At 36.3% G+C, this 27,700-nt stretch overlaps 1 protein-coding gene across 1 annotated transcript in view; it reads right to left on the bottom strand.

Annotated features, from left to right (window-relative positions):
- Positions 1 to 13,088: 13,088 nt before the first annotated feature.
- LOC120780051 (gelsolin-like) overlaps positions 13,089 to 27,700 on the bottom strand; it is a 43,119-nt gene continuing 28,507 nt past the window's right edge. The window contains exons 3-10 of the mRNA XM_040112324.1: positions 25,303 to 25,377; positions 23,832 to 24,027; positions 23,144 to 23,437; positions 21,387 to 22,444; positions 21,079 to 21,324; positions 20,908 to 21,018; positions 20,720 to 20,845; positions 13,089 to 13,233 (exon numbers count right to left, since the gene is read on the bottom strand). Of these exons, the coding sequence (XP_039968258.1) occupies positions 13,174 to 13,233; positions 20,720 to 20,845; positions 20,908 to 21,018; positions 21,079 to 21,324; positions 21,387 to 22,444; positions 23,144 to 23,437; positions 23,832 to 24,027; positions 25,303 to 25,377 (2,166 nt within the window). The 3' untranslated portion in view covers positions 13,089 to 13,173. The remainder of the gene's footprint in view (positions 13,234 to 20,719; positions 20,846 to 20,907; positions 21,019 to 21,078; positions 21,325 to 21,386; positions 22,445 to 23,143; positions 23,438 to 23,831; positions 24,028 to 25,302; positions 25,378 to 27,700) is intronic.

The following is a 27,700-nucleotide window of genomic DNA, read 5'->3' on the forward strand; positions in this document are numbered from 1 at the left end:
ACTGGGCAGCTCTCAAGCTCGGTTCCATATTTGAATATGCATGTTCAAATTGATTATCGGTTCAGTACCTTCGGCATTTTTTGCGTACGACATGCCTGTGTTGCATGTTTGATCCCATCGCCGTTGCATGTTGCCGCGCAATGTTTACACAAACACACACAAGCGCGCATGACACTAATTTATGCAGCATTTTTAATAGCGACTTTCAGCGTTTTCACCATATAATTTTGCACTTTGTATAGGTTAAGCGGGTCTAAATATTTCGTAAGCTAAATTTATTACTTTTTCAGGAAGAAGTTTTAATAACAATCAAATGCGGTCAATTTATGAGCCCATGTGTAACACCTCTTTCTTAAGTTGGTCAATAGAGTGTAATTAAGTTCAGTATGCTGGCGATGAAATATGTTTTGTGGAGATATGAATCTGATATGTTTGCGAAGAAAAATTAATTAAAGTCATGTGTAATACAAAAATGTGGAAAAAATTATTTAATTTCCCAGTTATGAGAAATATATATAGAAAACATGTAACTTACTTTAAATTATAATGGCAACTAAATCAATTAAATGTTGCAGGAAAGCTCCTGAGGAGGCTTATAAACGTTTAAACTTTTCAAGAGAACGAAACAAATATACATATTCTCTTGCATGCTTAGTTAAGTGGGATCCGTTATGTGGCTGATCTCACATCTTCCACTATTAATTATACAGACTCTCTCGAAGACAAGTTTGTGAAACTAGGTGCAGAAATTAGCCGGTCAAGTACAGCCTATATTATTGAAATATCTACCCGTTATTTTATGACTACTATTTTTGATTTGGGAAATGGGCTCTCATATCATTTAGGACCACAGGATCTTGGTGTTGCATTATGTTAAAACAAATAATTGATTCCACTTAATTATCTTTTTGTCCAAATTTTCCATATGAAGCTGATCTTCTTCAGCGCTGCTCTAACTTCAGCCCTGCGTTTTAAAAACTGGACGCTTGGAAATAACCTGCTTTTGCGAATCAAGTTTTTGTCTAATGAATGAAGTTTGAGAACAAAAAGTAGTCGCACGGTCATATTTGAAAAGTACGGACGACAGGATAACAGTTCGTAGCCTAATTAGACTAATTTTGCGAGGGCGGAAATGTACGCCAGCTCCGATGGCATGGTATTTATACGCCAAATGTTTCCACTTTTTCTGCACTCCGAAATGGAATAGGTTCAACAATTGGGCATAATGAAGCCCAGCACTCATCTTGGCCTACTTCAGGGCGTCGATATAGATCACATTTTCCAATTCCCAGGAAACAACGGTTGTTGCTTTCCGGCTATAGGACAGTTGTCGACTTCTTCGGAGCAGGATCAATTTGTGAACTATTTCGACTATTTATAGATCAGACAGCATCAAGCATTGTACTGGAGGCAGCAAATGAAACATCTATTATGCGGTGAGACTCCAGATGTCGTCATACGTTTATCAGACACTTGGTTTATGAAGTATTTGCTAGATATATTGTTTTTATCCCTAAACAGGCTATATCAAGGGGCTATACCAGTGTGACGCATGAAAAATTAGGCGACTTTCGTGAATTTTTTTTAAAAGAAAGTACTAGATTGAATGTTTCGCAGTTCTATGAACGTAATAAAGTATATTTTTGGCTATATTAAAAAAATTTTATTTTACAAAAATATTGAAAAATAACGGAGTTATGTGCTGTCTGCGGAAGTGCCGAAAAAAAGTGCCTCAACTGCTGGCATGATTCCGGTCGATTGAGTAGCTGAAACAAAAAAATTCAAAATGTTTATTAAACTTAAATATATTTTCTATGCAATGAACTACGATCTTTGAAAAATATGAAAAATTAAGAAAATGGCGTAATTTAAAAAAAAAAAATCGTTTTTTACGAAAAAAATGGTCTTTTTTTAATGTCAAATTGACAATTATCAACCAATCAAAAAGATCGTAGTCGATTGTATAGCAAATGTATTCAACTATATCCAGTTTTAATTTTAAGTCGATCGATCAATTTCTCGTTGAGTTATAATGTCAGCAATTTTGAAAAATGTCGTTTCGAGAAAAACGCGTTTAAAGTTTCACTTATATAGGTTTGCACCTCTGAGCAGTCGCTGTTTAGAACGCTGCCATTCAAAAACTATTTAAGATACGACCTCGCCGATTTCACAGGATATTTTTGAATATATAAACTATCGAAAAAGCAAAAAAAAAAAATTTTGAAAGTGTCGCACTGGTATAGCCCCTAAGTTTGCCACAAAGTGTTTAACACACAGAAGGAATCATTGGAGACTATAAAATATATACATACACTTATATATATAATAATGATAAGAAAGAAGAGCTGAGTCGATTTGGCCATGTCCATCAGTCTGCATGCACGCAAACTACTCTCTCATTTTTGGAGATATCAATCTCGAAATTTTCCACACGTCCTTTTCTCTCGAAGAAGCTGTTCATTTATTGCAGCCACGGATATCGGACCACTATAGCATATAGCTGCCATACAAACTGAACAATCGGAATCAAGTGCTTGTATGGAAAACTTTTTCATTTGACGAGATATTTGGCACATGTTGTTATCTAAGACAATGAACTAAACTCCTAACCTTTTATTCATATCGAGCGACTATTCCATATAGTCGTCATATGTACATACTGACCGAACCAAATCTAGTTACTGTAAGATATGCGAATTTGCTTAGCTTAATATAAAATAATTAAAATATAATATTGAAAAATTGGCTACTGATACCATTTATCTGGCCTTTACTGTATTTTCTGTAATATTCGACAACGATTATTTTAAAGTTGAAATTATAATAATAAGACCAGCTAAAATGTTTTATAAAAGCGTTGTGCACGCCTCAAACTCAACATAGCTCAGATAGCCAAAGCCTACAATGCCCCATTAGTAACTAAATAGTAGCACTGATAGTTAAAGGTAAGCACAGCGGTCACATATGCGACAAAAAACTGAGATACTAATTTAAAACGCGATTTCCTGGAATTTATGAGCTGGCAAGTGCAGGGCACTGCTCACTTAACGGCAGCTCATGAGCATTGATGATGATCGCTCAATTGCGTTTAAGATGCGGCCATCGAAAGTTTGGCCCAACCAAATGAGCAGCGACCAGAAAGTGCAACCATGTGGAAATAATACTACTACAACAACAAGAACAACTACTGAGCATAAACTTGGAGGTAAAGTGCTAAACTAAAGCTGCGAACAACATATTGCCCCTGTTTTGTTGACTCACAAACACACACACACACACACACCTACATTATAATGCACAGGTGGATTGTTGCATGCGGAGCACTCGCTGCCTTTTAGGGCGGAGTAAATGCGAAATTTGCGTGCCAACTAACAAGCAGTGAATGACGAAAATGTGCAAACATGCATTTAGTCACGCACGCACGCACGCACACACACATACAGGCACGGGCAACAATATGAAAGTGTGCATAGTATACGACGCTGGCGAAGCAAACGCCTATATTTATGCAACAAAACATGCACTTTGCCCGCTTGAGTTTATGCATTTCGCGCAAAATGCACTACGACACATCAGGCAACCACCGGGTCGCACACACCCACATAAACATATGCACATAAAAAAGTTCGGTTTCGTATACATGTGTTCGCACATATGCCTCTATATACATATACATATATTTATACATAAGTGTATTCGCTTATATTTTGTGGCGAGCAATAACGTGTTCATTTCAGTGCAGCCCTTCATTCGCTGCCGAGCCTATTTAACGGCGTTCGATGGTAGTAATGGTATTATTAGCAACACAAGTAGTTCGAATAGTTGTTGCTGAGCTCGAAGTTATTGTTATTGTTGTTAACAATATGGTAATAATCAGAAGCAACACGTGCCATCACCGTCGGCATAACGGTACGTCTGGCATACGTCAAACTTTTGTGGCAAACAAGACTCGCCAAGCGATGGCGTTGCGACACTCAGCCCGGTGGCGAGGCGTTGACCTGTGTGGGTGCATATTACGATTTAACCCGGTGAAAGTAAATGTTTTTGTTTGCAAAATTAAAATTTCAGCTTACTCCATAGCAGAGGGTGTACCACCTTCTAACACGAACAGGCTCTGAAATGAATATATAAAAGATTTATATTGAAATGGGTTAATTAATTTCGAAGCAATTAAATTTCAAATTAGTTTTTTCAAATTCAATTAATAAGTTTTTTCTCTTTTTTTTAATAAAATTGACACGTTATACATTTGATCTTCGCGAGCTATAGAACATATTTTCTATTTTGTTGTGAGTAGAACATTCAGTTCCATTTTATATTCTTCCGTACTAGTGTAGGATACCCAATAGTCTCAAGCTACTCAGCAAAGCCTCGATGAATTTGCAAGATCTACGGCTTGTTGTTAATTGCGCTGAATATTGCAACCTCTAATTAGAGTAAGTAGAGTGAATCTGAAATTTTTATAAAGAAGCATTAGAATTACTTCGACATACTCGTCATACTAACCCTGAGGTAATTTGGAAGAATACTGCCGATTGGACAGTCCTCGAACGGATAAAAATACGTATCCGTTCTGGACCACGTAGACCCGACAGTCGCGGGAACGGTAAGCCCAATAGTTGTTTTTGTTGTTGTAGCGGCAGAATTCTGCCGAGTTGATAGTATACTTGTATGTTGAAAGTTCATGAAATGTCACGAAGTTCTCACTAGACGATCGATAAGGATAGCAGATTCTAACGCGCCAGTCGACATACAGCTGGCGTCACCAGAGGGCGCTAGATTCAAAAAGTCCTGTTTACTTTGGAACGCACCTTCGCATATAAGTCTTCATTACTTACAATTACTTTAAATAAGAGGAATAATAATTTTGCAGATTACTTTTTATAGTCTAGAGGAGATAATATTCAAAAGTACATAAACTAAGTACCTTATACATATATTATATTCACCTTTAAGAGGTTACATGGATTTAAGTGTTTCAAAAACTCGATTTTTTTTTTTATTTTCTTATTAAATTTCACAACACTTCTAAAATATTTTCCTAAATTTTGAAGTTGATCCGAGTAATAGTTTCGGGGATACAGCCTTACGAACTTGAGCGCTGGAGACTAGCTAGGCTAAGTGCGCCCTCTTTAAACGCGTTTTTCTCCAAACAGTGTTTTTGAAGTCGGTTAGCAAGATTTCTCGCGAACTACTCAACCGATCTTCAAAAAATTTAACACAAGCCTTTGCGGTACAATTCGTAAGGATTCACTGAAACTTCCATTTTTTTTTTTTGTGTAAAATTTTTCTTCGTCTAGGGTCTAAGTAAAGGTTTTAACTGAAACACGTATTTTTCACTTTTTATAATCTTTTAAGGATAACCGGCAAACGTGGGCGCATCTTTTTTCAAAGGGATCACCGGCAATGTCGTCGCAATGGCCGAGTTTAAAATATTGTTTTTGCAAAAATTTCAGAAATTCTTTGTTAATAGTGTATGTTTATAACAATAAAGAGTTCTAAAAAAAATATTTAGTTTATTATATGACAATTTTTTTTTTGAAAAAAGGTTGTTTTTTACCCTAGGAAACTCATGTACTCATTGTTTAATCTTGTAACAAATAGATACATATGTATGTATCTCTATTACTACTTTGGGAATCAATAAATTGTCTAAATGGTTATCACGCACATTTGAAATGACAACACCTTATCACTTAAGTGTGTAGTATAAAATATAGTTTATTTAAGAGGAATTTAACTTTATACAAAGATTCCTTTTCTTAAAATTAAATGTCAAATGTAGAATGTTGATGTGCGGCGCAGTATCGAATCGAAAAGTAAAGTGCGGCTTGTATAGGTCGAATGTTGATAGCGAATGGTTTGTAACGAAGTGAGCATGCTTTCCCGATGCCCATCCTTTTTGTTAAGTGGGTTGGCGTACAGATGTGTTGAGTTGTGCAGTAGTGTCATCAGCCGTGGTGAATTACACTATAGCATTAGGATGCGCCAGTTTTACCGGGTAGAGGAGGTGGATGCTTAACTCATTTAAACACTCATACTTTAGTAGTTAATTATCATTTTTTTAGTTTTGGGTTGACTTGATCCTGGAACGGATCTTTCGGAAGATCTTTGAAAAGCGGTAGCTGGCGGTAATCAAAATACTTCTGCTTGAGTTATCTCAAATCCAGAAACCAAAAACCTTATTATTTTAGTAGTTAAGTACAGGTTATGATTTAAGAACTAATCAAAATTTTATTTTTGACAGGCTAGAAACTTCCAAAAATTATTTTATTTTTGTGAACAAATTTATATTTCAGAGTGGCTTAAAGATCTTAATTATTATAAAAAAATATTATTTCTGAAATGAGAATAGTAATAAACCTGAGAAATAGTTTGAGAAGGTTGTGTGAAAATTTTAATTCGATCAGTCAAGCCGATTCGAAAAATTTGCCTCACCGACTCTGAAACTTCAACTTCAGAAATAATTTGTGTTTTGGAAAACCCTTGTAGGAAAATATTTTTGAATATCTACGCTATGGAATTATAAACATTTAAATTTTTTCATTTCTATTTCTAATTATGTATTTTATAATTATATTTCTGGACTGAAACACCCCCTTAAGTCATTAAGGGGTTAATTTCTTTCGAACGATTTTTATTGCACTTTTATTCCGCATTTTATGCACTTTTGGCTGCTTACAGCAGCAAGCAAATTAATTCGATTAATAAATTTGTTTGTTTATTGCGCTCAAATAACGAGAATTAAGTAGCTACTTTCGCTGTCGGCGCTGTTGCACCCATAACGGGTTTTCGCTGTTCACTATCATGCTGTTTAAATTTTCCACATTTTTTTTTGTTATTTTTTCCTTTGTCATACAAATTGATTTAATTTCCTCAACAGCAAGTTACTGTGGCGCTGCCGCACGTGTGGGAGTGTGTGTGTGTGAAACTTGGAATACGCCTCTTTCGCTTCGTCTGAGTGTCAGTGGCGTTATCGTTGTCGCGTCGTGTGCGTGTCTGCACATCACGTGTCAAGTGATCATAAAGCGAACGCCAACTTGTGGCCATTTAACAAATTTCGCCATCAATATGAGAATATACTTCGCCACCAATAACGCTACATGGCATATGCACACTGGCATTTTGACGTGGCACTCGTCATCGTTCTCGTCATGGTCGTCCGTTAACAAAGCCGCGCCTTCACGTTGCCTGCGAGCGCATTAAATGCAACTTACTTTCATATTTCACTCTAAGGTATATGCATACATGTGCATAGTATATAGATGTGTATATAAATGTATATGTATGTTTGTGTGTAAGCCGACTAGCCGCCATTCGAAAGGACATATCATTGACGGCAACGATAAAAGCCATGCTCATGATAACCAACGACAACAGCCACAACCAGTAACACAGCCCAAAACCAACAGCAAACACAAGCACAAAAGAAATAAGCAATGCCAGCGATAAAACTCAGCGACAAGACCGAAATTGATGACGACATCAACGCTGTTGCGGTTAACCATAACAAACATGCCGCGCAATAGCACGCATATTAACAAGTGACTATCTCCGTACATACACACACACATATAACCATAAACACATTCGTGTCGGTGAGAGTGCATATGTCACATGCACCGTTGCAATGACGAACCTCAACGCTGATTCCTATCATAAAGGCGCTTAACATTGTTGCTGGTTTCGTTAACCCAAAATTGTTGTTGTTGTTTTTGTATAAATAGCTTTTTTTGCCAATTTGGTTCGCATTACGTAGTGTCTAAAATTTGGTTGATTTTTTTTTGTGATTAAAGTAACCTAAATCACTTTAGGGAAACGTTGCAAAGTACGTACATTGCCAAACACAAAAAACATATGATCTCGCTTCAGAATTAATCCTGGAATTTTTTCGTAAAACTCACTGTAATGGGAAATTAGATATTATAGTACGTAATGGGTGTCGCCTCTAAAAATATACAAAACTACCAACTCGAAACCTTTCCAATACTTAGAAACGACCTCTTTTCGTGATCCGAGAGAAACCTGATCCTCAATGCAATCTTTCAACATTTAAAACCGATTTTAGGCTTCAATATTGTACTTCGGTTTCATTTGAGCCGATATAGTACTGCAAATGAAATTCGAATTCGGAAATACAATGTCATGGCGTATACGCAACTTCCGCTGTAATTTCACTTAACATGAAGGAATTGATTAATATTGTAACGGCGTATGTATATAAGTACATATATTGAAGATTATAATATACTTTATCCAGTTTTGGTTGACTAGGAAGGTTAATATCATATGTACAGTTCCCGAAAATTCAAGAGTTAGAGGAACGTGGAGTCACGTCGTATACGCAACTTTATTTCCTTTGCATACCCATAGAATTTTACCTTATGAAATCAGTCTGATTGTTTATGCTTACGAATATTTTTTTCAAAAAATAATGTAACAAAACCACTACCACAACTGGATTACACACCAGTCGAATTTTTCCAAAAGTTTTGTTGTACTATTTTTTTTATTTACAAATACTAAAAATACGCTTTTTGTGAGGCTGCAAAAATGGTTACAGTAAATTTCGGACAAAACTATGAGTTTCGCACTTTAAAATTATCTCTTTTTATTGAGCTATAAAATTCATTAAAAAAAATTGCCTTAAAATAGTCAAATTTCAACTGTTATATCTTTTAAAGGTCAGATTTACGAAAAATCGTGGCATAGCTTATTTTCAGAGCATTCGATTTCCTGCAAAGTCTATGAAGCGGAATATTTTTTGGAGTAGTGGGATGCGAGATTTAAATTTTTCTATCTAATTTTAAGAAAAAAATAGAATACTTCAAAGCGGAAGACTTTATTGTTACAATCAAGAGCTCATACTTCATTGAGATATGTAATAATTTATTTTTTTTTTTTTTGAATACTAAGCGAATATAAATGAATTGAAAATATTCGCTTTCTTTTACCTCTCCTTGTGTACATACATACACATATGTACATCCGTTATTTGCCAAGTTAATTTACAATCGCTTCCTGAAGATTCAGGATTATCCTAAAAAAATTATAATTACTAAATAGCTCTTTATTTTCTTTTTAAATCACGCATAACCCATTTTACTATTCCCAAGTATGCATAGAATTCTACAATATTTTGCAATGAACACTAAAACTGCAAATTTGTAAAAATGTCATCCAAAATAAAATCTTCCGCCGCACAAAATAGGTTTTTATGATTTTTTCCATAAAACCACTACTTTAACAGTTATACACAGTTAAAGTTATACTGAGCATAGGTACAAGTGTGCTGACATGCACACAATACCATGGCGTATGAGCAACACAGAATTTATGAGGCTCCGTTATGAATACTCGAGGCAAAAACTGAAACTTCAGCGTACTTAGCTTGGTAAATAAAAACAATATAAAATATACATAAATATAATGAGAAAAAACGACTTTTAGTTAATATTACTCATACGACATGTAGCACACATTTATTCTTACTCGCGCAGTTGCCTTTAAATTAACCGTCACGACCTTAAATTATATTAATTTAACTAATTTCCTTTTTGTTATATACCCACCATATATGACACGATGTCAAGTCAACCACAAGTGATAAGAACTAAAAAACCAAAGGTGTCAATTGCAAACCAGATATACATATATAGTATTTATATGGCAGCATTACCAACGAAGTAAATGGTTGAAACAATGAAAGTTGCAAAGCCTTTTTATTAACAACAATTAAATTCTCTTATTTTCTTTACTCTCTCTCATCAGTGTTTTTCTTTAGAAATTTTATTACACTCGTGCTAATAGTAAAACTGTCAGTGGTTGTGAGAAAAAATGTCATTAAATTCCAGCTCATCGAACAACAGCCACAACGGCTCGAACAAACGCGCGCACCGCACCGCAAATACACTGATAATGCCGACAGCGCGATTACAAATCGAAACCGAAATGCATGCTGAGGCAACAAAAAATACAATATACATACATACCATATATTCAGTAACTGTATACGAATATATATATATATATATATATATATGTATGTATGTAACATGCAATGTGTATATGTGTAGTTGCATGCAATGGTGGCGAATGGTTTTGCACTAGCGCTAAGGGCAGAAATGCCAATAGGCAACCGGAAGTGAAAGCTAACGACCGCATTTAATGGCATTTATTTTGTTCAAACTGTTGCATGCCACAGACAGCATGTTGTTGCTAACAACAAGTGTTAATAGTGATTGGGAAACCGATCATAAAACCCACAAACATATGTAGGCATGATAGGCTATAAGTAAAGGAAATAAAAAAATCTTTAGTACAGTGAAAGTATATTTTTTCAATGCAACATATTTTCGTTCAAGTTCTAGAAAAAACCTTGAGTAAAGACTTATGAAATAATATTTTAAATATTATTTAGCCTAAATTAGTTCAGTTAGGATACATAATTAGTTTTAATTTTTTGGTAAATATTATTACGAAAAAAGGTTAGCTTCGGCTGCACAAAATCTATATAAAGGAATCACTGTTTATTGCATAAAAGAGTATCAAAAGAAAGAAAGGTTATTCACTTTGTAAGGCAGCTATGAGCTATGGTGGTTCGATTTCGGCGGTTCCGACAAATGAGCAGCTGCTTGGGGAGAGAAGAACGTCTGCAAAATTTCTCAGCGATGTCTCAATAAGTAACGGACTAATTCGCGGAATTTCGACCAGAGCTTTTAACAAAAATAATATCAGTAAAAACAAAGGTGTTTATGTTGATTGAGAAATATAAATAACGATATGACTTTGTAGCCAGCATCATGCTAAGTGGCTTACCTTCTATTCACTCCAATTTTTTTTAGTTCGTAGAACATATTCCATATACGAGGCAAAGTAAGAATGATATCTGAAGATAACTCCGCTAACTCCTCAAATAACGGTACGGATTAAAACTACTAAAAGCGCGATAAATCAAAAATTAAATACGCCAGAGACATTAACTTTACCTCCGAGATAGTAAGAGTGAGCTTTATGGAAGCTGGTGTGAAAATTGGACGATGTGCATGGCACCGCCCACTTTTTGGTTAAATCCTCTATCTCGGGACCCGAGCAACCCCTTCCGACAAAATTTAGTAAGTGGCATTCTTCTTACATTCTTGTATCACACTGTGAAAATGGACATGAAATTGAATCGGACAACAACCAGGCCTACTTTCTATATAGCACAGTTTTAAATTCCACTTGATTCGTTCAGTTTCCAGTACATAAAATAGATAAATTATATCTATTATATATTATGTTAAATATTCTCCTTGCATCTTTCCATCGGCGGCATTTCAAAATGGCATGGTATACGTCGTCTAGCGGTTCGCCTCCTTAAATACATGCAGGACTTTTTCTGATTTTCCTCTATTGTGCCTATTGTGCTACTTTACTGCATCTTCGATTAGTTTGGCAATTCATCTCCCTTCACCGATCTTTTCAGAGCGCAAGTGTCTGCTACCTGCCTGTAGACTTGTGGACATGTGTATTTCTCTTCTGGAGAGAAACAACACTGGTTATCTTCTTCTTATTATCCTGTCTTCTTACATTACCGGCGTTATTTATCTACTTTGCGAGTGGATCTGTTGGAATGACGCCACCTATATTCCTATACGGATACAGTGCCGTACGCTAAGATCAGTCTCAGAGCTACTCTTCTCTGCACCATAGCAAATACTTTCCGTCTATGTTTCACGGTTCATATTTCGTTACCATAAAACAACGACCGTGTTTTATTCATTAGCAGTTTCTTTCTAGTTTGAAGCGGACTTCCTTTATTTATCTTTTTAGCAATTATGTTTTAAAGATTATCTCTTTCAAATGTTGGCCGCGGCTACGTTTCAGATGGTCCATTGGTTGAGTGCAATTTTCGATGACTCGTTCGAACATTTCGACTGGTAACTGGCGAAAGACATGCGTGATGTTTTTGTTTGAAAACTTATGTCGCAGAGATGACGAGCTTCAATTTCAGGCATCAAATAGTCTGTTCTTATTTCGTGATAACGGTCGCCATTGACGGTTACGTTCTCACCGGCATCATTTTTTACAAATATATACACCGATGATTCCACCGGACCACAATCCACACCAAACCGTTTTTTTTTTCTAGATGAAATGACAGCTCTTGAATCTCTTCAGTTTGTTCTTCGTCTAAAATGCGGCAATTTGCTTGTTTATATACCCATTGAGTCAGAAATGGGCCTCATGGCTAAACAAAATCTGGCTCGAAGGCATAGGATCTTCTGGGAACTTTTCAAGAGCCCATAGAGCGAATTAATATCGCTTGGGAAGATCGAGCGGCTTCACTTCTTACACAAGCTGTATTTTGTGCGTTTTTAATTTAAAATGTCCGCGTGAAATGCGCCAAGTCGTTCCATACATCAGTCCGAGTTGCTGCGAACGGCGCCGAATTGACTCTCCGCGGTCATCGTGTACACTCTCAGCTACGGCTGCTATATTTTCTTCACTGCGTTCTGGCCGTGATCTATTCGGTCGAATATTATTCAATAATGAATGCTGGGTCTACAGATTGCCGATAGTGTTGGGCATAGTACGCTCAGTGGGCCGATTATGTTCACCATAAGTTGAGTGCTGCGCGCGAAACACATTCTTTATAGTACGCGAATTTTCGTAATAAAGCTCAATGATTTTTAAACGCTGTTCCGACTTAAGTCTTTCCACGATAAAATGCTAAACAATACTGAACAAAAATAACGTAACAATTTGACACGACTCACGTGCTATACATATGTCAGAAAAAAGCTATTGAAAAATTACCTCTACTTAGATCACCCCTTGGTTGGCGTCTGCTGAAACAAATCGACCCTTAAATGAAGACTGGGATTTAGCTTCTGTTGCATTGCAATTCCGATCAAATAATTTTAATTGTAAGTCTTGAAGTAATGCCCGCGTGTAATTTCAAATTTCTTAAGCAAAATAGTTACTTTTCCACAAAAATATATAATTTTTACTTTAAAATTGTTCATGTACAAAAGTAGTTGAAATGCAAGCAGTACAAACTTCTTAATATAAACGTATATAGAAATATCTTTAAGCCAAAAAAGTACAAAATATCAAAGGACATCAGTTTATTTCCCACAGATAATCACGTCATATAACTGCATATATATTTTATTCCTTATTGGCAGCTCACAGTGTTGCATTATGCTTCTTCACCTGCGCCTTGACATCATCATACGATATTATTGACTGTTGCAAGCGGAAAATTTATTGAAGAAAAATATATAATTTCACAAAAATATTTATATTAAGTTAACAGATTTATACAAATATGCATGCATGATATATAACGCTTTTTGCACGATACAATTAATTTAAATAACTCATACAAAAACAACAAAACAATGCAAATATTATGGAAAATGATATCCTAACAGCTTCCATGGGAAAAAATTACGAACAAACAGAACAGAATAATGAAGATAAAAGCATAAATGAAGCGCACAGACACACTAAATATACATACAAGTATATGTGTGTGTGTGTATTTATGGGTTGAAAATGCTGCAATGCATTAATTTTGAAACGTGTAAATTTAAGCGCGAAAATGCGAACATTTCAGCACGTAAAAAGCGAGCGTGTAATAAGCAGCCATGTTAGATATTCAAGCAGACACTCAGTGTTTTCAACTTTTTTCCGAACTGTCGCCGACACTTTTTCTGTCGCTTCACTAGCTTGTATTTTTCCTTTACTACACGGGTGCTCACACATCAATAATCAACTATTTTTCCACGCTTTAGCATAATAAACGTGAATAATTTTCAGCGAAAAACGTTATGTAACAGTATTTTTATCATTTTTAATCTTGTGGTCGCAAAAAGCTATAACAACAATATTTGTCTAAGTACATTTATTAAATATGATATAATTTGTATTAAAACACAATTTCCGGGTTTTCTTTTGTACATGAAACAATGAAATTTTGTTACAATCACAACTTTTTAACATTTTCAGTTTAAATTGTTGCATTCATTAATTATTATGTAAAATTGCGTTGTTTATCTTTAAATCAAATTTATGTGCAAAAATAATTCAATTTATTTGCAAATTCGCTTATGCCGTTAAAAATTAATGCACCTGCATAAATATATAAGCAGCTCGAAAATATTTTCTGGCAGCTTAAATTAATTGAATTATTTGTAAATGTCCAATTTATCAGAAGAATGACTTAACTCAGGAGTAAATAAATAAAAAAAACGTTGAAAGCTTTAATTTTTTTCGCAAATTCAAGTTTTTCTTACAAGAACTTGATTTTGATCGATCAATATAGGGACTATATCTGAACAATTTCTTCAGATATTTCATTATTGTCTTAGAGAATAAGACATGCCAAACTTCGTGGAGAAATCTCTTCAAATGAAGAAGTGTTCCACACAAGCACTTGCTTCCAATTATTCACTTTGTACGGCAGCTACATACATAGATGGTATAAAAGTTCGAATAGACTTTTCCAAAGTTTCTGATCGATAATCGAAAATTGAGAGATTCGTGCGCATATATACGTACTTACAGATGAACATGGCCTCCATAGGGCCACCGAAGCATCCTTCAGAAAATACAAACACTATATGCAGGGTTTAAAAAGTCTAAACTAATAAACGCACAGAAATAAACGCATTGTTTGCCTTGAAATATATTAAGGTGCCGAAACGGTGTATATTGAGGGGTACACTTAGTGTGATATTTGAAAAAAAAATCATTTTTTGTCGTTTTGCATATTCGATAGTTCGTATTTTTAGTTTTTACTTCAAATATTTTTTAAGTTACAACACGATCAAATTTGGAATAAAGTTAATTTTTTATTTTACGCAACAGTGAAGAACCTTTTAACTTTAAGAAAAAAAGGTCTTTAAAAATTGTTCTGTCCTCCCATAAATATGTACGTAACGGGAGGTTCAAGTAGAGGTTCTATTTTTTAATAGAATTTTTCGATGGACCACACGAGAGATCACGCTGTGAAGTGAAGAAAATATAGCAGTCGTAGCTGAGAGTATACACGAAGATCAAAGAGAGTCGATTCGGTGTCGTTCGCGGCAACTCGGACTGACATATGAAACGTTTTGGCGCACGTCGAGCTCTTAAATTGAAAGCGTACAAAACACAGCTTGTGCGAGGATTAAAGCCGTTTAACTTTCCCTAGCGACATCGCTTCGCTATATGGGCTCTTTAAAATTTCATGAAATTTCCGAGCCAAATTTTGTTCAGCGATAAGGCCCATTTCTAGCATTGAGCTAAAGTATGTAAACAAGCAAAATTTCTGCACTTGGGACGAACTGCCCTTTCATCCAAGGAAAAACAACGGTTTGGTGTGGTTTATGAAACAGTAGAATTATCACTCCACATTTCTTCAAACTGATGCCGGTGAGAACGTAAGCGTCTATGGCGACCATTATCGCACAATGATAACCGACTATTTGATGCCTGAAATTGAAGCTCGTGTTTTCGGCGACATTTGATTTCAACAAGACGGCACCAATTGCCACACGTTGCATCAATCAATGGATTTATTGAGAGAACACTTCGGTTAAACTTGTTCCTATGAGAATATGTAAAATCTAAAGTCTATACGGACAATTCCACTTCGATTCAGGCTTTGGAAAAAAACATTGCATTTTGGATTGCGAGAGAATTATATTCGAAGCAATTATATTTCTTAGCGAGTTCAATAAAATGGTGAAAATTAAAAAATAAGAAGGTATCGATTAGCATAGTTTTACAGAATATTATCGCAATAATGATAATAGTAGAAAAATCTAAAAGCTAACATTATTATTTACAAGTATACTTGCCTGATAAGTTTGTAATGCACATACATATATGTACAAGTACATGCCGTTATATGCGTAAAATAAGGTATAATAATAATTCTGACAACTTACCTGTAACCACAATTTTATTTGAGGAAATTGGTTTCCACATATTTAGTCGAGATGGAATTTAAAGCAACAGCTTTAAAAGCAAATTTAAGACTGTATGGTGCATTCCATGACAAATGCGTGTAGAAAAAAAAATATAAATGGAAACTCGTTAAAAGTCACTCTATCGCAAACCATAAGGAGAGTTATGAGGGTATGGATTACTTCATTCCATTTCTATTTACTTTAAATTAAATTTTCAAATATATGATAACCCTAGACAAATTAATTTTTTTTACGTTATTTTATTATTAAATTTTCAAGTTTTAGTATTATTTATTAAAAAGGGTTGCCACCAATCTACAATAATTAAAATAAAACCAAGTGGTAACCCTCTTCAAATAATATTATAGTTTCTATGGTAAGCTGTGTTTATCCCTTTCATTTTTTACTGTTTCCTTATCATATAATTTTTTTTTTAATTAAAATTCTTAAACATATGGCAACCTTTCAAAATTTTTGTTTTTAATTTTCTTAGCCGTTTGAAAAAGTTTTGGTTAAGTTAGTTTCATCATTATATGGCTAGAGTGACGAAATTTTGTTGCGTAACACAATTTCGTTGCCCAATTTAATTACGAAAATTCTAAAAAATTAGTCGAACTCTTCACAGAACAGGAAAATATTTTTTATAAAAAAAAGTCAAGTCCTTTTAACTACTTTTTCTTTTATAACAAAAATTATTCTCATATCCGTCGAACTGGAAAACGCCATATAAGCACACACGCATATGCATAAGCAGTATAATGCACCAGCTCCTCTACACTTACTCTACACATACTTTATTTACTAGTTTCTCTATGCTTATTTTGAGGACCATGTACATATACTTACGTTTTCATGTATATGTGTAGCAAACAGAGTATTATTTGCGTAAATTTAGAAGCAAAACAAGCGAAGGAGATTAATAATGCAAGCATTCATGCTAATAGCTTCATAAATTTACAAGTGCATGCACATATATCCCTAAGCACTTACACTTAAACATAAATAGTGCCATACAAGTAAAAACCAAAATGCTTAAAAGCGAATAAGAGAAGCGGAAAGTGAGTAAGTACTTAGTCACCCTGCATTTAATATATTCACATATTGGTGATATAAGGTAGTCAAAACTAACAATATCGGTTCTAAATATTGCATTTTACTCCATTATTATTATTTTTTTAACTTTTTTATTTTTATTTTTTTTTTTTATTTTATATACCTATATAATCATTAAAGATCTATATATCTACTGTCTCTAGTTCCCTGACTTCTGGCAAACTTTCTGTGCGTCGCATTCTCCAACGTTTGCGCTCATCGAGAGACACAACATCAACACCATCACTCTCTGCTTCCTCATCCTGCGCCATACTTGAATTCTTACCTGAAACTAATCTTCTCTCCACAGCGTAATTGGTCTCCACAATTAATTTCAGCTTGTTATCAGGCCCTGTGGAGGGGTAAAGTAACGCCGCAGTCGATACAGTCATGCCCAACAACATTTTCTTTAATAAATTGGTATTAGAGAGGGTCGCCAACTTCTCGGCATATTGCAGATTATGTTTAAATTTCAATTTCGTTGTCAGCAGAAGCCCTAAATAACCGATTTGCGGTTTGGCTTCGACCAACATATTGCCCTGTTTGATACGCTCTTGCTCAACTTTCTTTATACGTGACTTCAAAACGGCGTCGGTTTTGTTTTCACCCAGCTGTAGACCAATTGAACTCAGCCAATCTTGTATTAACACCACCTCGGCATTGCTGGCGCTGGCAACATCCGTTAAATGCCTCTTGATCACCGCTAGCGCAATATCATCGGCAGCACCAACTATTTTCGCCACTCTCGGGTTCTGCTGTCGTGCGATGGCTTCGCGTATGGCGTTCCAGTGAGTCTGATTGTGCATCGCGGCTTCTATGCCTTGGAGACCTTCAACAGCGTCTGGGAACTCATTCACGTTGCCAAGACTAAGTGGTTCGTTTATATTTATTATTGTATATAATTTTTGTGACGCAATCATTCAAAATACCTTGTGTTTTCTTCATTTTGTTGTAAGGCGGCTATTATTTGTTCCCAATCTGCTTTATTATAGGCGTTTTTCACATCCAATGTTACGACGCGATAGTATTCTTGAAAGCCGTTTCGAACCCTTTTACCTTCAATGGATTTCTCCGACATACTCTCTACAACATCAGTAGGAAGTGAGCTTACGTGATTTCTTGAACTGTCTAAGGTTTCTTTACTCTCATTCCTTGCTTCGTTTTCGTTCTATCTCACATGTATGTGTATAGTTGTTAGTTTGTATTAGTGTTCAACATGAAAGTACGCAAATGGTACTCAATAAAAACAATAAATATGATATAACTAAACATTAAGGAATTTTCATAATATTTACAGTATTGACTTATATTTCTATGTGACGAATATTCGTCTTTCCAAGCACGCTAACCTACAACCAATAATCAAAATAGTTGTAAAAAAATTAACATATTAAGTGTGCCAGAGATCCAGTCAACTTCCCCAACTTTTCATTGCGTCATCTTAGGCGGCTTCTCCAAATGAGGCTCAAGCATGCAATCTGTGGAAAACCTAGGGCTCATACTTCATAGAAAGCTCTTATGGAAGCCAAATATTGAGAAGAAAGTACAGAAGGCATCGGTTGCCTTAAACTTCCATAGAAGAGCTATATGGAAAAGGTGGGGACGCTCTCCAAAAGCGATATTTTGGATCTACGAAACCTGAGTCAAAACAATAATATTGGGTAGTCGAAAAAGTCTTTTCGTATTATATCAGTAGATGTCGTTGCAGTCCTATATCTTCAGGGCTACTAATCACATTGTGTAATACCATATAGTGTTGGAAAGGTGAGATTCTAAGCTTCATTTAACAAAAAAAATTTAATTCGGGGAAGTTGAAAAAAGTTACAGCCGTTCAAAGGGAGTGAAAATAGTGAAAAAATTCGTTTCGAATAGTGTTTCGAAATTTTTGTATAAAAAAGGGAAGAATGCCACGCAAGCCACCAATGAAATTTGTCAAGTTTGACGATGCTGTATCAGTTCGTGTAGCACAACAATGATTCGCTCTCTTCCGTTTCGGAAATTTCGATGTGAAAGATGCACTTCGCACTGGTCGACCTATTGTTTAAAAATTCGATTAAATTATGGAAAATATTGACCAGGACCGTCACATGACATCGCTAAGGAACTTAACATTCACCATCGAACGAAAAAGTAGCACGATGTATTTTCGAATTTTCTATGAAAAATTTAGTGGACCGAAGAAACATCTGCGAATCCTTGCTGAAACGAAATGAAATCGAACCATTTTTTAAGCGAATGGTAACAAAAGACGAAAAGTGCATCTAATTTCAAAATAATGTGCGAAAAAGATCATAGTCCAAACTCAACAAATGGTCGCAAAACCAAGATTGACGCCTCGAAGTGTTATGCTGAGTATTTGGTGAGATTAAGAGGGAATCATCCACTATGAGCTGCTTCAGCCTGGTCGAACTATTGGCTCTACATTTTACTGTCAACATCTGATGAGATTGAAGCAACAAATTGAAAAAACTGCTAGACCTGATCAACAGAAAGGGCTTCGTCTTCCATCAGGACAACGCCAAGACTTGTTCGACTACCCAATATTTTATTCTTAATTCTCATAAACGAAAACTCGAAACTCTAAAACGCTACACTCATAAAGAAGCTTGAACGCGGCCAAATCGCGGCTCTAATCGGCATCTCCGGTGCATTGTGAATTATATCAACAATAGCTTTTAATGCCATTCTACTCATACCACTTGTGGATATTGCCGGCAGATACATTGCTGCGAAAGTCGCTCTAGAGCTCAGGAAAGCTGAGTATATGAAGGGTCCAAACACGGGCACGCTGAAATTCTCTCTTCTTTCAACTGCATCCCTGAAAACTTAAATCATTTCGTCGCAGAGGATACACCTCACATACCACTTCTTTGGTCACATACAAACCATTCACATATCCGGATTGTTAGAAATCGCTGGAGAAGACGGGCAGTATGCTTTTTTAACAGCTAGAAGGTAGCTTAAGCTACCGGACCACTTTAATACTTTTTATCCATCCATCAAAATTTCATCTTTAATAGGCCTGTCACCACTTTTGAAGCCATTTCTAGACATTCCAACTTACTAGAGAAATTACTACCAATTTTTGAGATACTATACAAGCCATAAAAACCGATATTGTTCTCTCAAATATTTTTCAATCGAACAGACTTTCTGATGAAATTCAACTTCGTGAGAAGAAATGCAGCTTTACATAGAAAAGGTTAGGTGAATATACATATTACTGAGTAGGAATTCACAGAATTTTTTCAAAAAACTTTGCAAACACGTGACTCTAATTAGGAAATTTACGATGAAAAAAGGACCTTTAGAAAAAAAGCTACATCGTAAACAACTAATCATGTTGATAAAAATAATCATGTTTTTGACAGTAATCTGAATAAGTATTTTTCATATACAATTACATATAGACAATTCTCAAAGCAAAAGACCAATATAAGGAAAATATTTTCAAATAATTGGCAGCATTTGCAACTAAAAAATCATTTGCAAGACTGAAATGGAAGCTTTATAATACTTACGTTTTGAGATTCCAATATCTCATTACTTTCGAATTTAAACTATGAAATATTTAGAATAAATACAAAGCCGAAATACATATAATTTACAAAAACAATAACAACAGCGCATAGCCAATCAATAAAGCAGCCTTAAAATAAGCACATTCATTCAAGTCCACTGACCTTCCAGTAGTCATTGTCCCAGGAGGGAAACATACGTGTAAATACACGCGGCTCATTGCCCTGAACAATACGAATCACGCTGACAGTATCGACAGTGCGGTCGGTAGGCTCTTGTTTGATGTATTTCTAGAGAACAAAAAGGTGTGGTAAATATTTGTAAAAAAATTCGTGATTGCATAATAAGTTACCCGAGCCATTTGTAAAATTTTGGCATTTTCCTCTACAGATGCACCGGAGCCAACCCACATGTAGATTTCATCACCGGCATCCAACAACATGACGTCATCAACATCGAGATCCTGAAAAAATTTTATATTACAGCACTTTATCGTTAGCCAGACATCACTAAGATTACTCACCGATTGCTCGAATTCGCGCACCTCCTCCACCTTAGTGCGCCAGGCCACCAATTGACAATGGAACAGACGCGGTTCCAGCAATGGTGCACCCAGATCGTTAACGCTGCGGTCATACTCACCCTCACCATGCAATTCTTCCCAAAATTCCGAGGGTTCAGAACCTTCTTCAATCACCTCCGTCTTGCCATGTGGCCAGTAGTGAGCAAAACGCTCATTCGCAGAAGATTTCTCAAAATCGGAAGCACCCTTTTGAATGCAGAGTATTACTTATTTGTACATATAACACACATTCAATATCACAAACTCACCTGACCAATCCATATGTAGACTTTGTGATCGAGCGTGATTAGCGCAAAGACATCACCAGAAGCTAACGATGAGGCGTCACAGTTCACTTCGGTCGCATGTACATCGGTCGCGTCGGTGCCGCGTACGCGGAAGAGTTGCGCACTCTTCGGCTCTTCGGTGAATGGCGTAATCAGCTTACCCTTGAAGATTTTCAAGAAATGACGCGGCTCATGACTTTGGCCGGTGCGCACCAATATGGCATTCTCCTCCTGTGCCATAGCCAAACCGTCATTGAATGAACGCTCCTTCACGGCATCACTGGCTTTTGCACCTTCCCACACATAAATGAGCTTGCCAGACTCACCACTCTTAGCGCTATACTTATAGGTGATAATGTAGGCATATTGACCGATCAGCGGTGTGGTGCCTTCGAAGTCTACAATACTGCGCACCACATCATCTTCCGACTCTGAGCTGAACTTAATAATATGTTCGATATCGCGTTCGCCAAAGTCGGGCATAAAAGCAATTGCACGTCCACCACTCTTCTTCAGATTCTGCACAACTGAATCCACATCCTCGGGTTCCTCATAATCGGAGTCGTCTGTGCTGTAACCCAATGCGGTGCGTACCAAACGCTTATGATATACGCCTTGATCATGCCAAGTGGAGAAGTATTGTTTGAAGGGCGCCGGTTCACCATCCTCCACGACACGATGCACCTGTGTCCAGGTTGGATACGAATTAGTCTCTAAAAAATGCTCAGCTGCTTTCATTGCACTGGTCTTTTCCTTTTGTGTTGAATTACGTCCGACCCAAACATAAATGCCGGAGTCGGTGTCAAGTATGAAGCTGTCATCTGTGTTAAGCATTTCTTGTCGTAGTGGTTTTTCGGATATCTTTTCGATTTCCAAAGACCCGCTAGCGTCACTAACTTTATACAGTGTAACTGCTTTGATATCGGCCGTCTCGAAGGCGCCGTCCTCTTCGTCTGTGCTCTCATCTGGCACTTCGTCAGCCGAACCAGAGCCGAGTGTAGTGAAGAAATGCTCCTTCGCAAAATCAGAGGAGAAGTTGTCTACATGCGAAAAAATTAAGTAATATGTAATATGAGATGGGTGTGAGAGCGAAGTCATGACACTTTATAGAAAAGTCGTATATCTTCAACTTTAAACAGTATTAATCCTAGTCTCTATAGTCGTTTTCTTATCTCTTGTATAAATCATTAATTCTTAGCATAAACTTATTCTCCTTCATGAACTGGAGTTTAAACTTATTAATGAGTTGCTTCTGATTTGGAGTCTTCTGAGAGATATTCATAAAGTTTTTTTTATAGCATGTAATGGCTTAGAGACTCACAAAACAGGAAGACGATAAGCAAATTTTAAAAGAATAATTTTATGAAGAGTTAGTTCTATTCCACTTTAAGACCTACTCATACCTGCACTTACAAATCTACATGTAACACGAAGCTTCCTTCTCATTTAAAGATTTCAAACATTTTCGGTATACGGCATAATAACCGGTAGGTAGGTTAGCTTAATCTGGTATCCACGCATAGACCAAATTTGGTCCTTTGCGATACCAGATGGAGTTAACCAGTAGGTAATCTTCCAAAAACAAGTTCTCCAGACAACACTGAAATTGACGACGCTAAACACAGCATTCTTCCTTACTTAAACTTCGCTGCTCTTCATGAGACGTATTGCTTTCCAACTTACAAATTACTGACGCACCAAGTTGCCTTTCACTTGTACAATAATTTTCGACTACTCACCAATAATGTTCACCTTCGAACGTCCATGATGGTCCTGATCACGTATTTCATTTGCAGCGTAAATGGCTTTCAAACGCTCCAAACGCTTCGCCTGCTCGCCCACATAGACGAGTATCTCTTCGCCCGCATCCAAAATGAAACAATCGCCGCGATTCATCGACGTTATAGACAACGCCACCTGACGCACCCGCACATTGCGTTTACCCTTCACCTGGAAGAGACGCTTCTCGCCAGCAGCATTCACATCGACATGCTCAAAGCCGGTAGCCACGCCTCCCTTTTCGTAGCGCACACCTACAAGCGTTAATGCAAATTAATTAGACACGTCAATGGACTGAACGCAACCCTTGCAGAGTCAGCTTGCGCACCCCCGCCAACCACGACCATTAGCGCGGAGGTGCAAACTGCGCGAGTGCTGCTGCCAATACTCCGTACATGGGTGTAGATGAATGTTGAAAAGTGCAATTTCGTAGAGTTTTTAGTGCAACACAATTTATATTTGCATTGAGTCGATGCTGAGAGCTGCCATTAACCGCCGTGGCAACTGGTCACCTGCCAACAGCTCACCGCTAACGGCCAAGAGCCACTAACCAACAACCGCAAAAGCATTGCGTTGCGGAAGTTCGCCGGTGCCTCATTTGGTCGCGTGAAACTTTTTAATGCGTAATTTTTGCAAACGGCAACTTACCATTTTTAAAGTAGCTGAGGAACAATTGTGATTCATGATCTTGAACTTCGCGATGCTGCACCGGTGCGCCATCCAGTTGGTCGTCCAGTTGCACGGTGCAAATGGCCGCAGCGCCCGCCTCGTCGGTGGTCGTCTCAGCGCCTAACCAAAAGTGAATGTCCCACGAAAGTTTTTGGCTCTTCGGGTCTTCGGTGGTCTAAAGCGGGTGGCCGGTGTAAGGCGATATGCGAAAATGAGTGTCAGTAAGGACAACAATAACAAAGGTATTTAAAGTTAGTATGTAATGTGGTGCGTGGCAAATGCAAGAAAAATGGCACCAACAAAGAATTGCTTCGTTGTTGAGCGTGTACCTCGCTTATTTTGCTCGTGAGTCTAAGACAAATTTTCACAAAACAAATTCAAAGTTTTTCTATTTTCTAAAGTGAAAAAGTATGTTCCTGGTGCCACCGACTTTGCGCCAGTGAGGAGAGCATATACTTTTATAATATTTCATGGCTTTTCAGCGGTCTTCCGTGTGGCTGCAGCATGCGTTGCTCCTTAGGTCGGTCTCTAAGGTGTAAAGTCGTAAGTAAATTGTGCAAAATGAGTTTCCAATTGGAAAACGCAAGTTGGGTGCAACAATTTTGACATTACTGCAAATGAGCAAAGAAATACTGGCGATTCGTGAGAAACTAACTGCGCGCTTGCATTAGGTAAAGAGGGAGCGTAATGTCTGAAAATGCATTTCATTTAAGTTCAGTTATTTTGAAGTTTAATTTAAAGGGAAGAACAACTAATGCCGAAAAGCTTTTATAATTGAGCAAAAGTTTGACAGCTTTTTGTTATGAGAATGCAAATTTTTGACAAACTTTTTATGAAAGCTCTAGTTTTGTTTCCTGAAAGCTTAGAGTATTATAACTATTATTCCATTTGCGGAATATTCAATATTCAGGGGAAAACGGAAACATTGTCCCTAATGATGTTTCTTTAGGCAAATTGAGTTTAATATAGAAGCACATTTTATGTAAAGTTAAATTGATTTATGCTCTTCCATTAGACAAGAGATACTGTTCGGCCTTCAAGTTCTCTGCTGCAATCAATTTATTTCAGATTAAGGTATAAAATCTCACATAATACGCCAAGAGACTTATTATTTAAATGAATGCCTTCAATCTTCAAAACTTAGTGAACGGCGATTCGAACAAACAAGTGGTATAAATAACATATACTCGCCTAATCAAATAGACTTAATGCAGCTGGCGGTTATAACACTTTAGTGAGGTATTCAGAAATTCTTTTCCATTTAATGCCTTTAAATATATGTGACCTGGTCTACGAAAAGGGAGCTAAAGTGCGAAAACTAGTTTTCTGGGAAAAGCTGTTAAAAATAATCGTCAGTTTCTCGTTATCTCATTAATTGTTCTCCTTTTTTTTGACACCTAAGCCCCCTTTCCGTAGACCAGGTCACATATATGAAACTATTTTAACTCACCTTTAAAATAATGTACGAATCTCCTTCGTAGAATTTTCCATAATATTTGGCTGGATACGGTACTGGCTCAAAATCCTGTAAACAAAGTAAATGGAATGTATATAAAGAGCCATAAATAATAAATATTTAAGCAAAAAAAAAAAAACACGGCAGCTATATATATCTTATATTCTGAATGGATCTGAATTATATTTATATTCGGATGTTTTTGCGCTTTCCTGGACAATAATCTATGTCAAATTTCATGAAAATATTTCATCTAATTAAAATGTCTATCATATAAGAGTATATATCTTATATTATTATTTTTCGCCGCACTTGACTCCGATCATTTTGTTTGTATGACAGCTATATTCTATAGTAGACCAATATCCGTGAATTCAAAAAATTAGCCGCTTTTTGGAGAGACGTGGATTTCAGCTCGATATCTCAGGATCCGAGGGATCCGTTCGCGTATATAAAAACGGGCAGAAAAATGGCTCATCACACTGACCATTTATATAGTTACATATATGTTACTTTATAAGATCTCTAAACTCGCAATCAATAGCATCGAGTGTACTCGTATGGGTACCAGGCCACAGCGGAATTGCAGAAAATTGTATAGTTGATGAGCTAGAAAGGAATGGCACCCTAGAATCCCTATCAGTAGAATGATCGTAACAAATTTTTAGCCCCACCTTAGTTGTGCGTTTTTTAACAGGTCATTGCCTTATTGGCGTCCATGCTGTAAGGCTGGGAATCTTACAAGACGGCATCTCCAGTATGGAAGTAGATAAGGTGAAAACAACTCAACACTTCCATCTTGCCAATCCCGCATTTGGGATGTCAAGACTTAAATACTTGTGAGCGCATACCTTCAAACATCCCACCGAACTGACGGGAATGGAAATTTAACGTGTTTTGCTAATTTATAAGTTCGAACATAGCAGTTCTTCTTTTCTATGGCTTCAAACTACATATAGCACTCCGCTTGCGATCTCCCTATGTCAGCCATCTAACCTAACATTGTGGCAAAATGTAATGTTATAAAAAACTTATTTCAAAAAATATTTTTTATATAGTATAACATGTACTTATAACGAATGCACATACATTTAAGAATATTTTGCGAAATTTTTAGGATGGTGCGGGAAACATTCTCGAAGATACGAGTATGAACAAATTTATAAAAATTGTTTAACGTTGTGGATTCGACTCTCAAAACTTTAAAAGTATTTTTTCTAAACGCGTTTCGCAAAGTCAGTAAGAAAATTTCTCCGGGAGGGTTGAACTGATCGTAGAAATTTTTATACGATCTTCTTAGACATATTTGACATGTAAATATAGACGGAATAAGATTTGTGGTAAAAATTTTGAAGCCACTCTGAGGCGTATATTTTCTCACAAAGATGGACTTTTGTCTGAGAAGCCAAAATGGCGAATCAAAATTTTGACTAGCCCTTCGATCGTTACCTCTATTCAGCAACAGTATTAATAATTGATTATGGTTTTTGGTTTCGAGATAGTTTTAAGCAGCACTTTTTTTCTTGTCTAATTTCAGTCGACTATTGATCTCATAAAATAAAAAATGTTTCAGTATAAAACAGCGATTATGAAAGTATATTAATTTTTGTAAGTTTTATTAATTTACTAAATGTAATGCCTCTTCAAAAAGTTCACAAAATAATGCAACCTACAAGTGGATACAATCACTTAAAGTATAAGAAATCACATTGAAAACCAAAAACGTTAACAAACTAGTTCAAATAATGTAAAAGTTGCTCAAAATCAAATATTAAAATCCTTAATTTGAGCAGCAGCAAAATTCATTTCACAAAATAGTAAAGTAAGCGCTCTTCAAGGGCTCAGCATTTAAAAATACTTAAAGCATTAATGCCAGGCAATCAGTTAACACACTTCAATGGCTGTCTGTATAATTAATTATTATGTTGATGATTCGAGTGTCTATAAACCCGCCTCTCTTTATAAAAAGCGCTATATATAAGCAGAAATACAAGCAAAGGATATACATACATGTACATATGTGCGTATGTAATCAGACAAGTGCTTTGTGTGTGTATAGCAGCATATATCCTATTTATTCCACATAATTTACGAATGGCATGCGGCTTATAAAACAATTTAAATGTATTTGCTCATCACAGCGCTGCTGGCGAAAAAATCGACAAGCGCACACACCCACACACACACTCACCAAATGTGTGCAAAATCACACCGTTAAAGATATTAATTTGTTGTGCAGAAATTTTGTTTTGCATAAACAGCTTTTAATGTGTTTACATTCACATTTTCCCAACACGCAGAAAAAACTTAAATTGAAAAAAAGTAAATTAAATTTAAAATTAAATTTGCTGTGATGTGATTTAATGCCAGCAGTTAGTAATGTTGAATAACT

Source organism: Bactrocera tryoni, chromosome 1, assembly GCF_016617805.1.
Source record: "Bactrocera tryoni isolate S06 chromosome 1, CSIRO_BtryS06_freeze2, whole genome shotgun sequence".
Lineage (NCBI taxonomy): Eukaryota > Metazoa > Arthropoda > Insecta > Diptera > Tephritidae > Bactrocera > Bactrocera tryoni.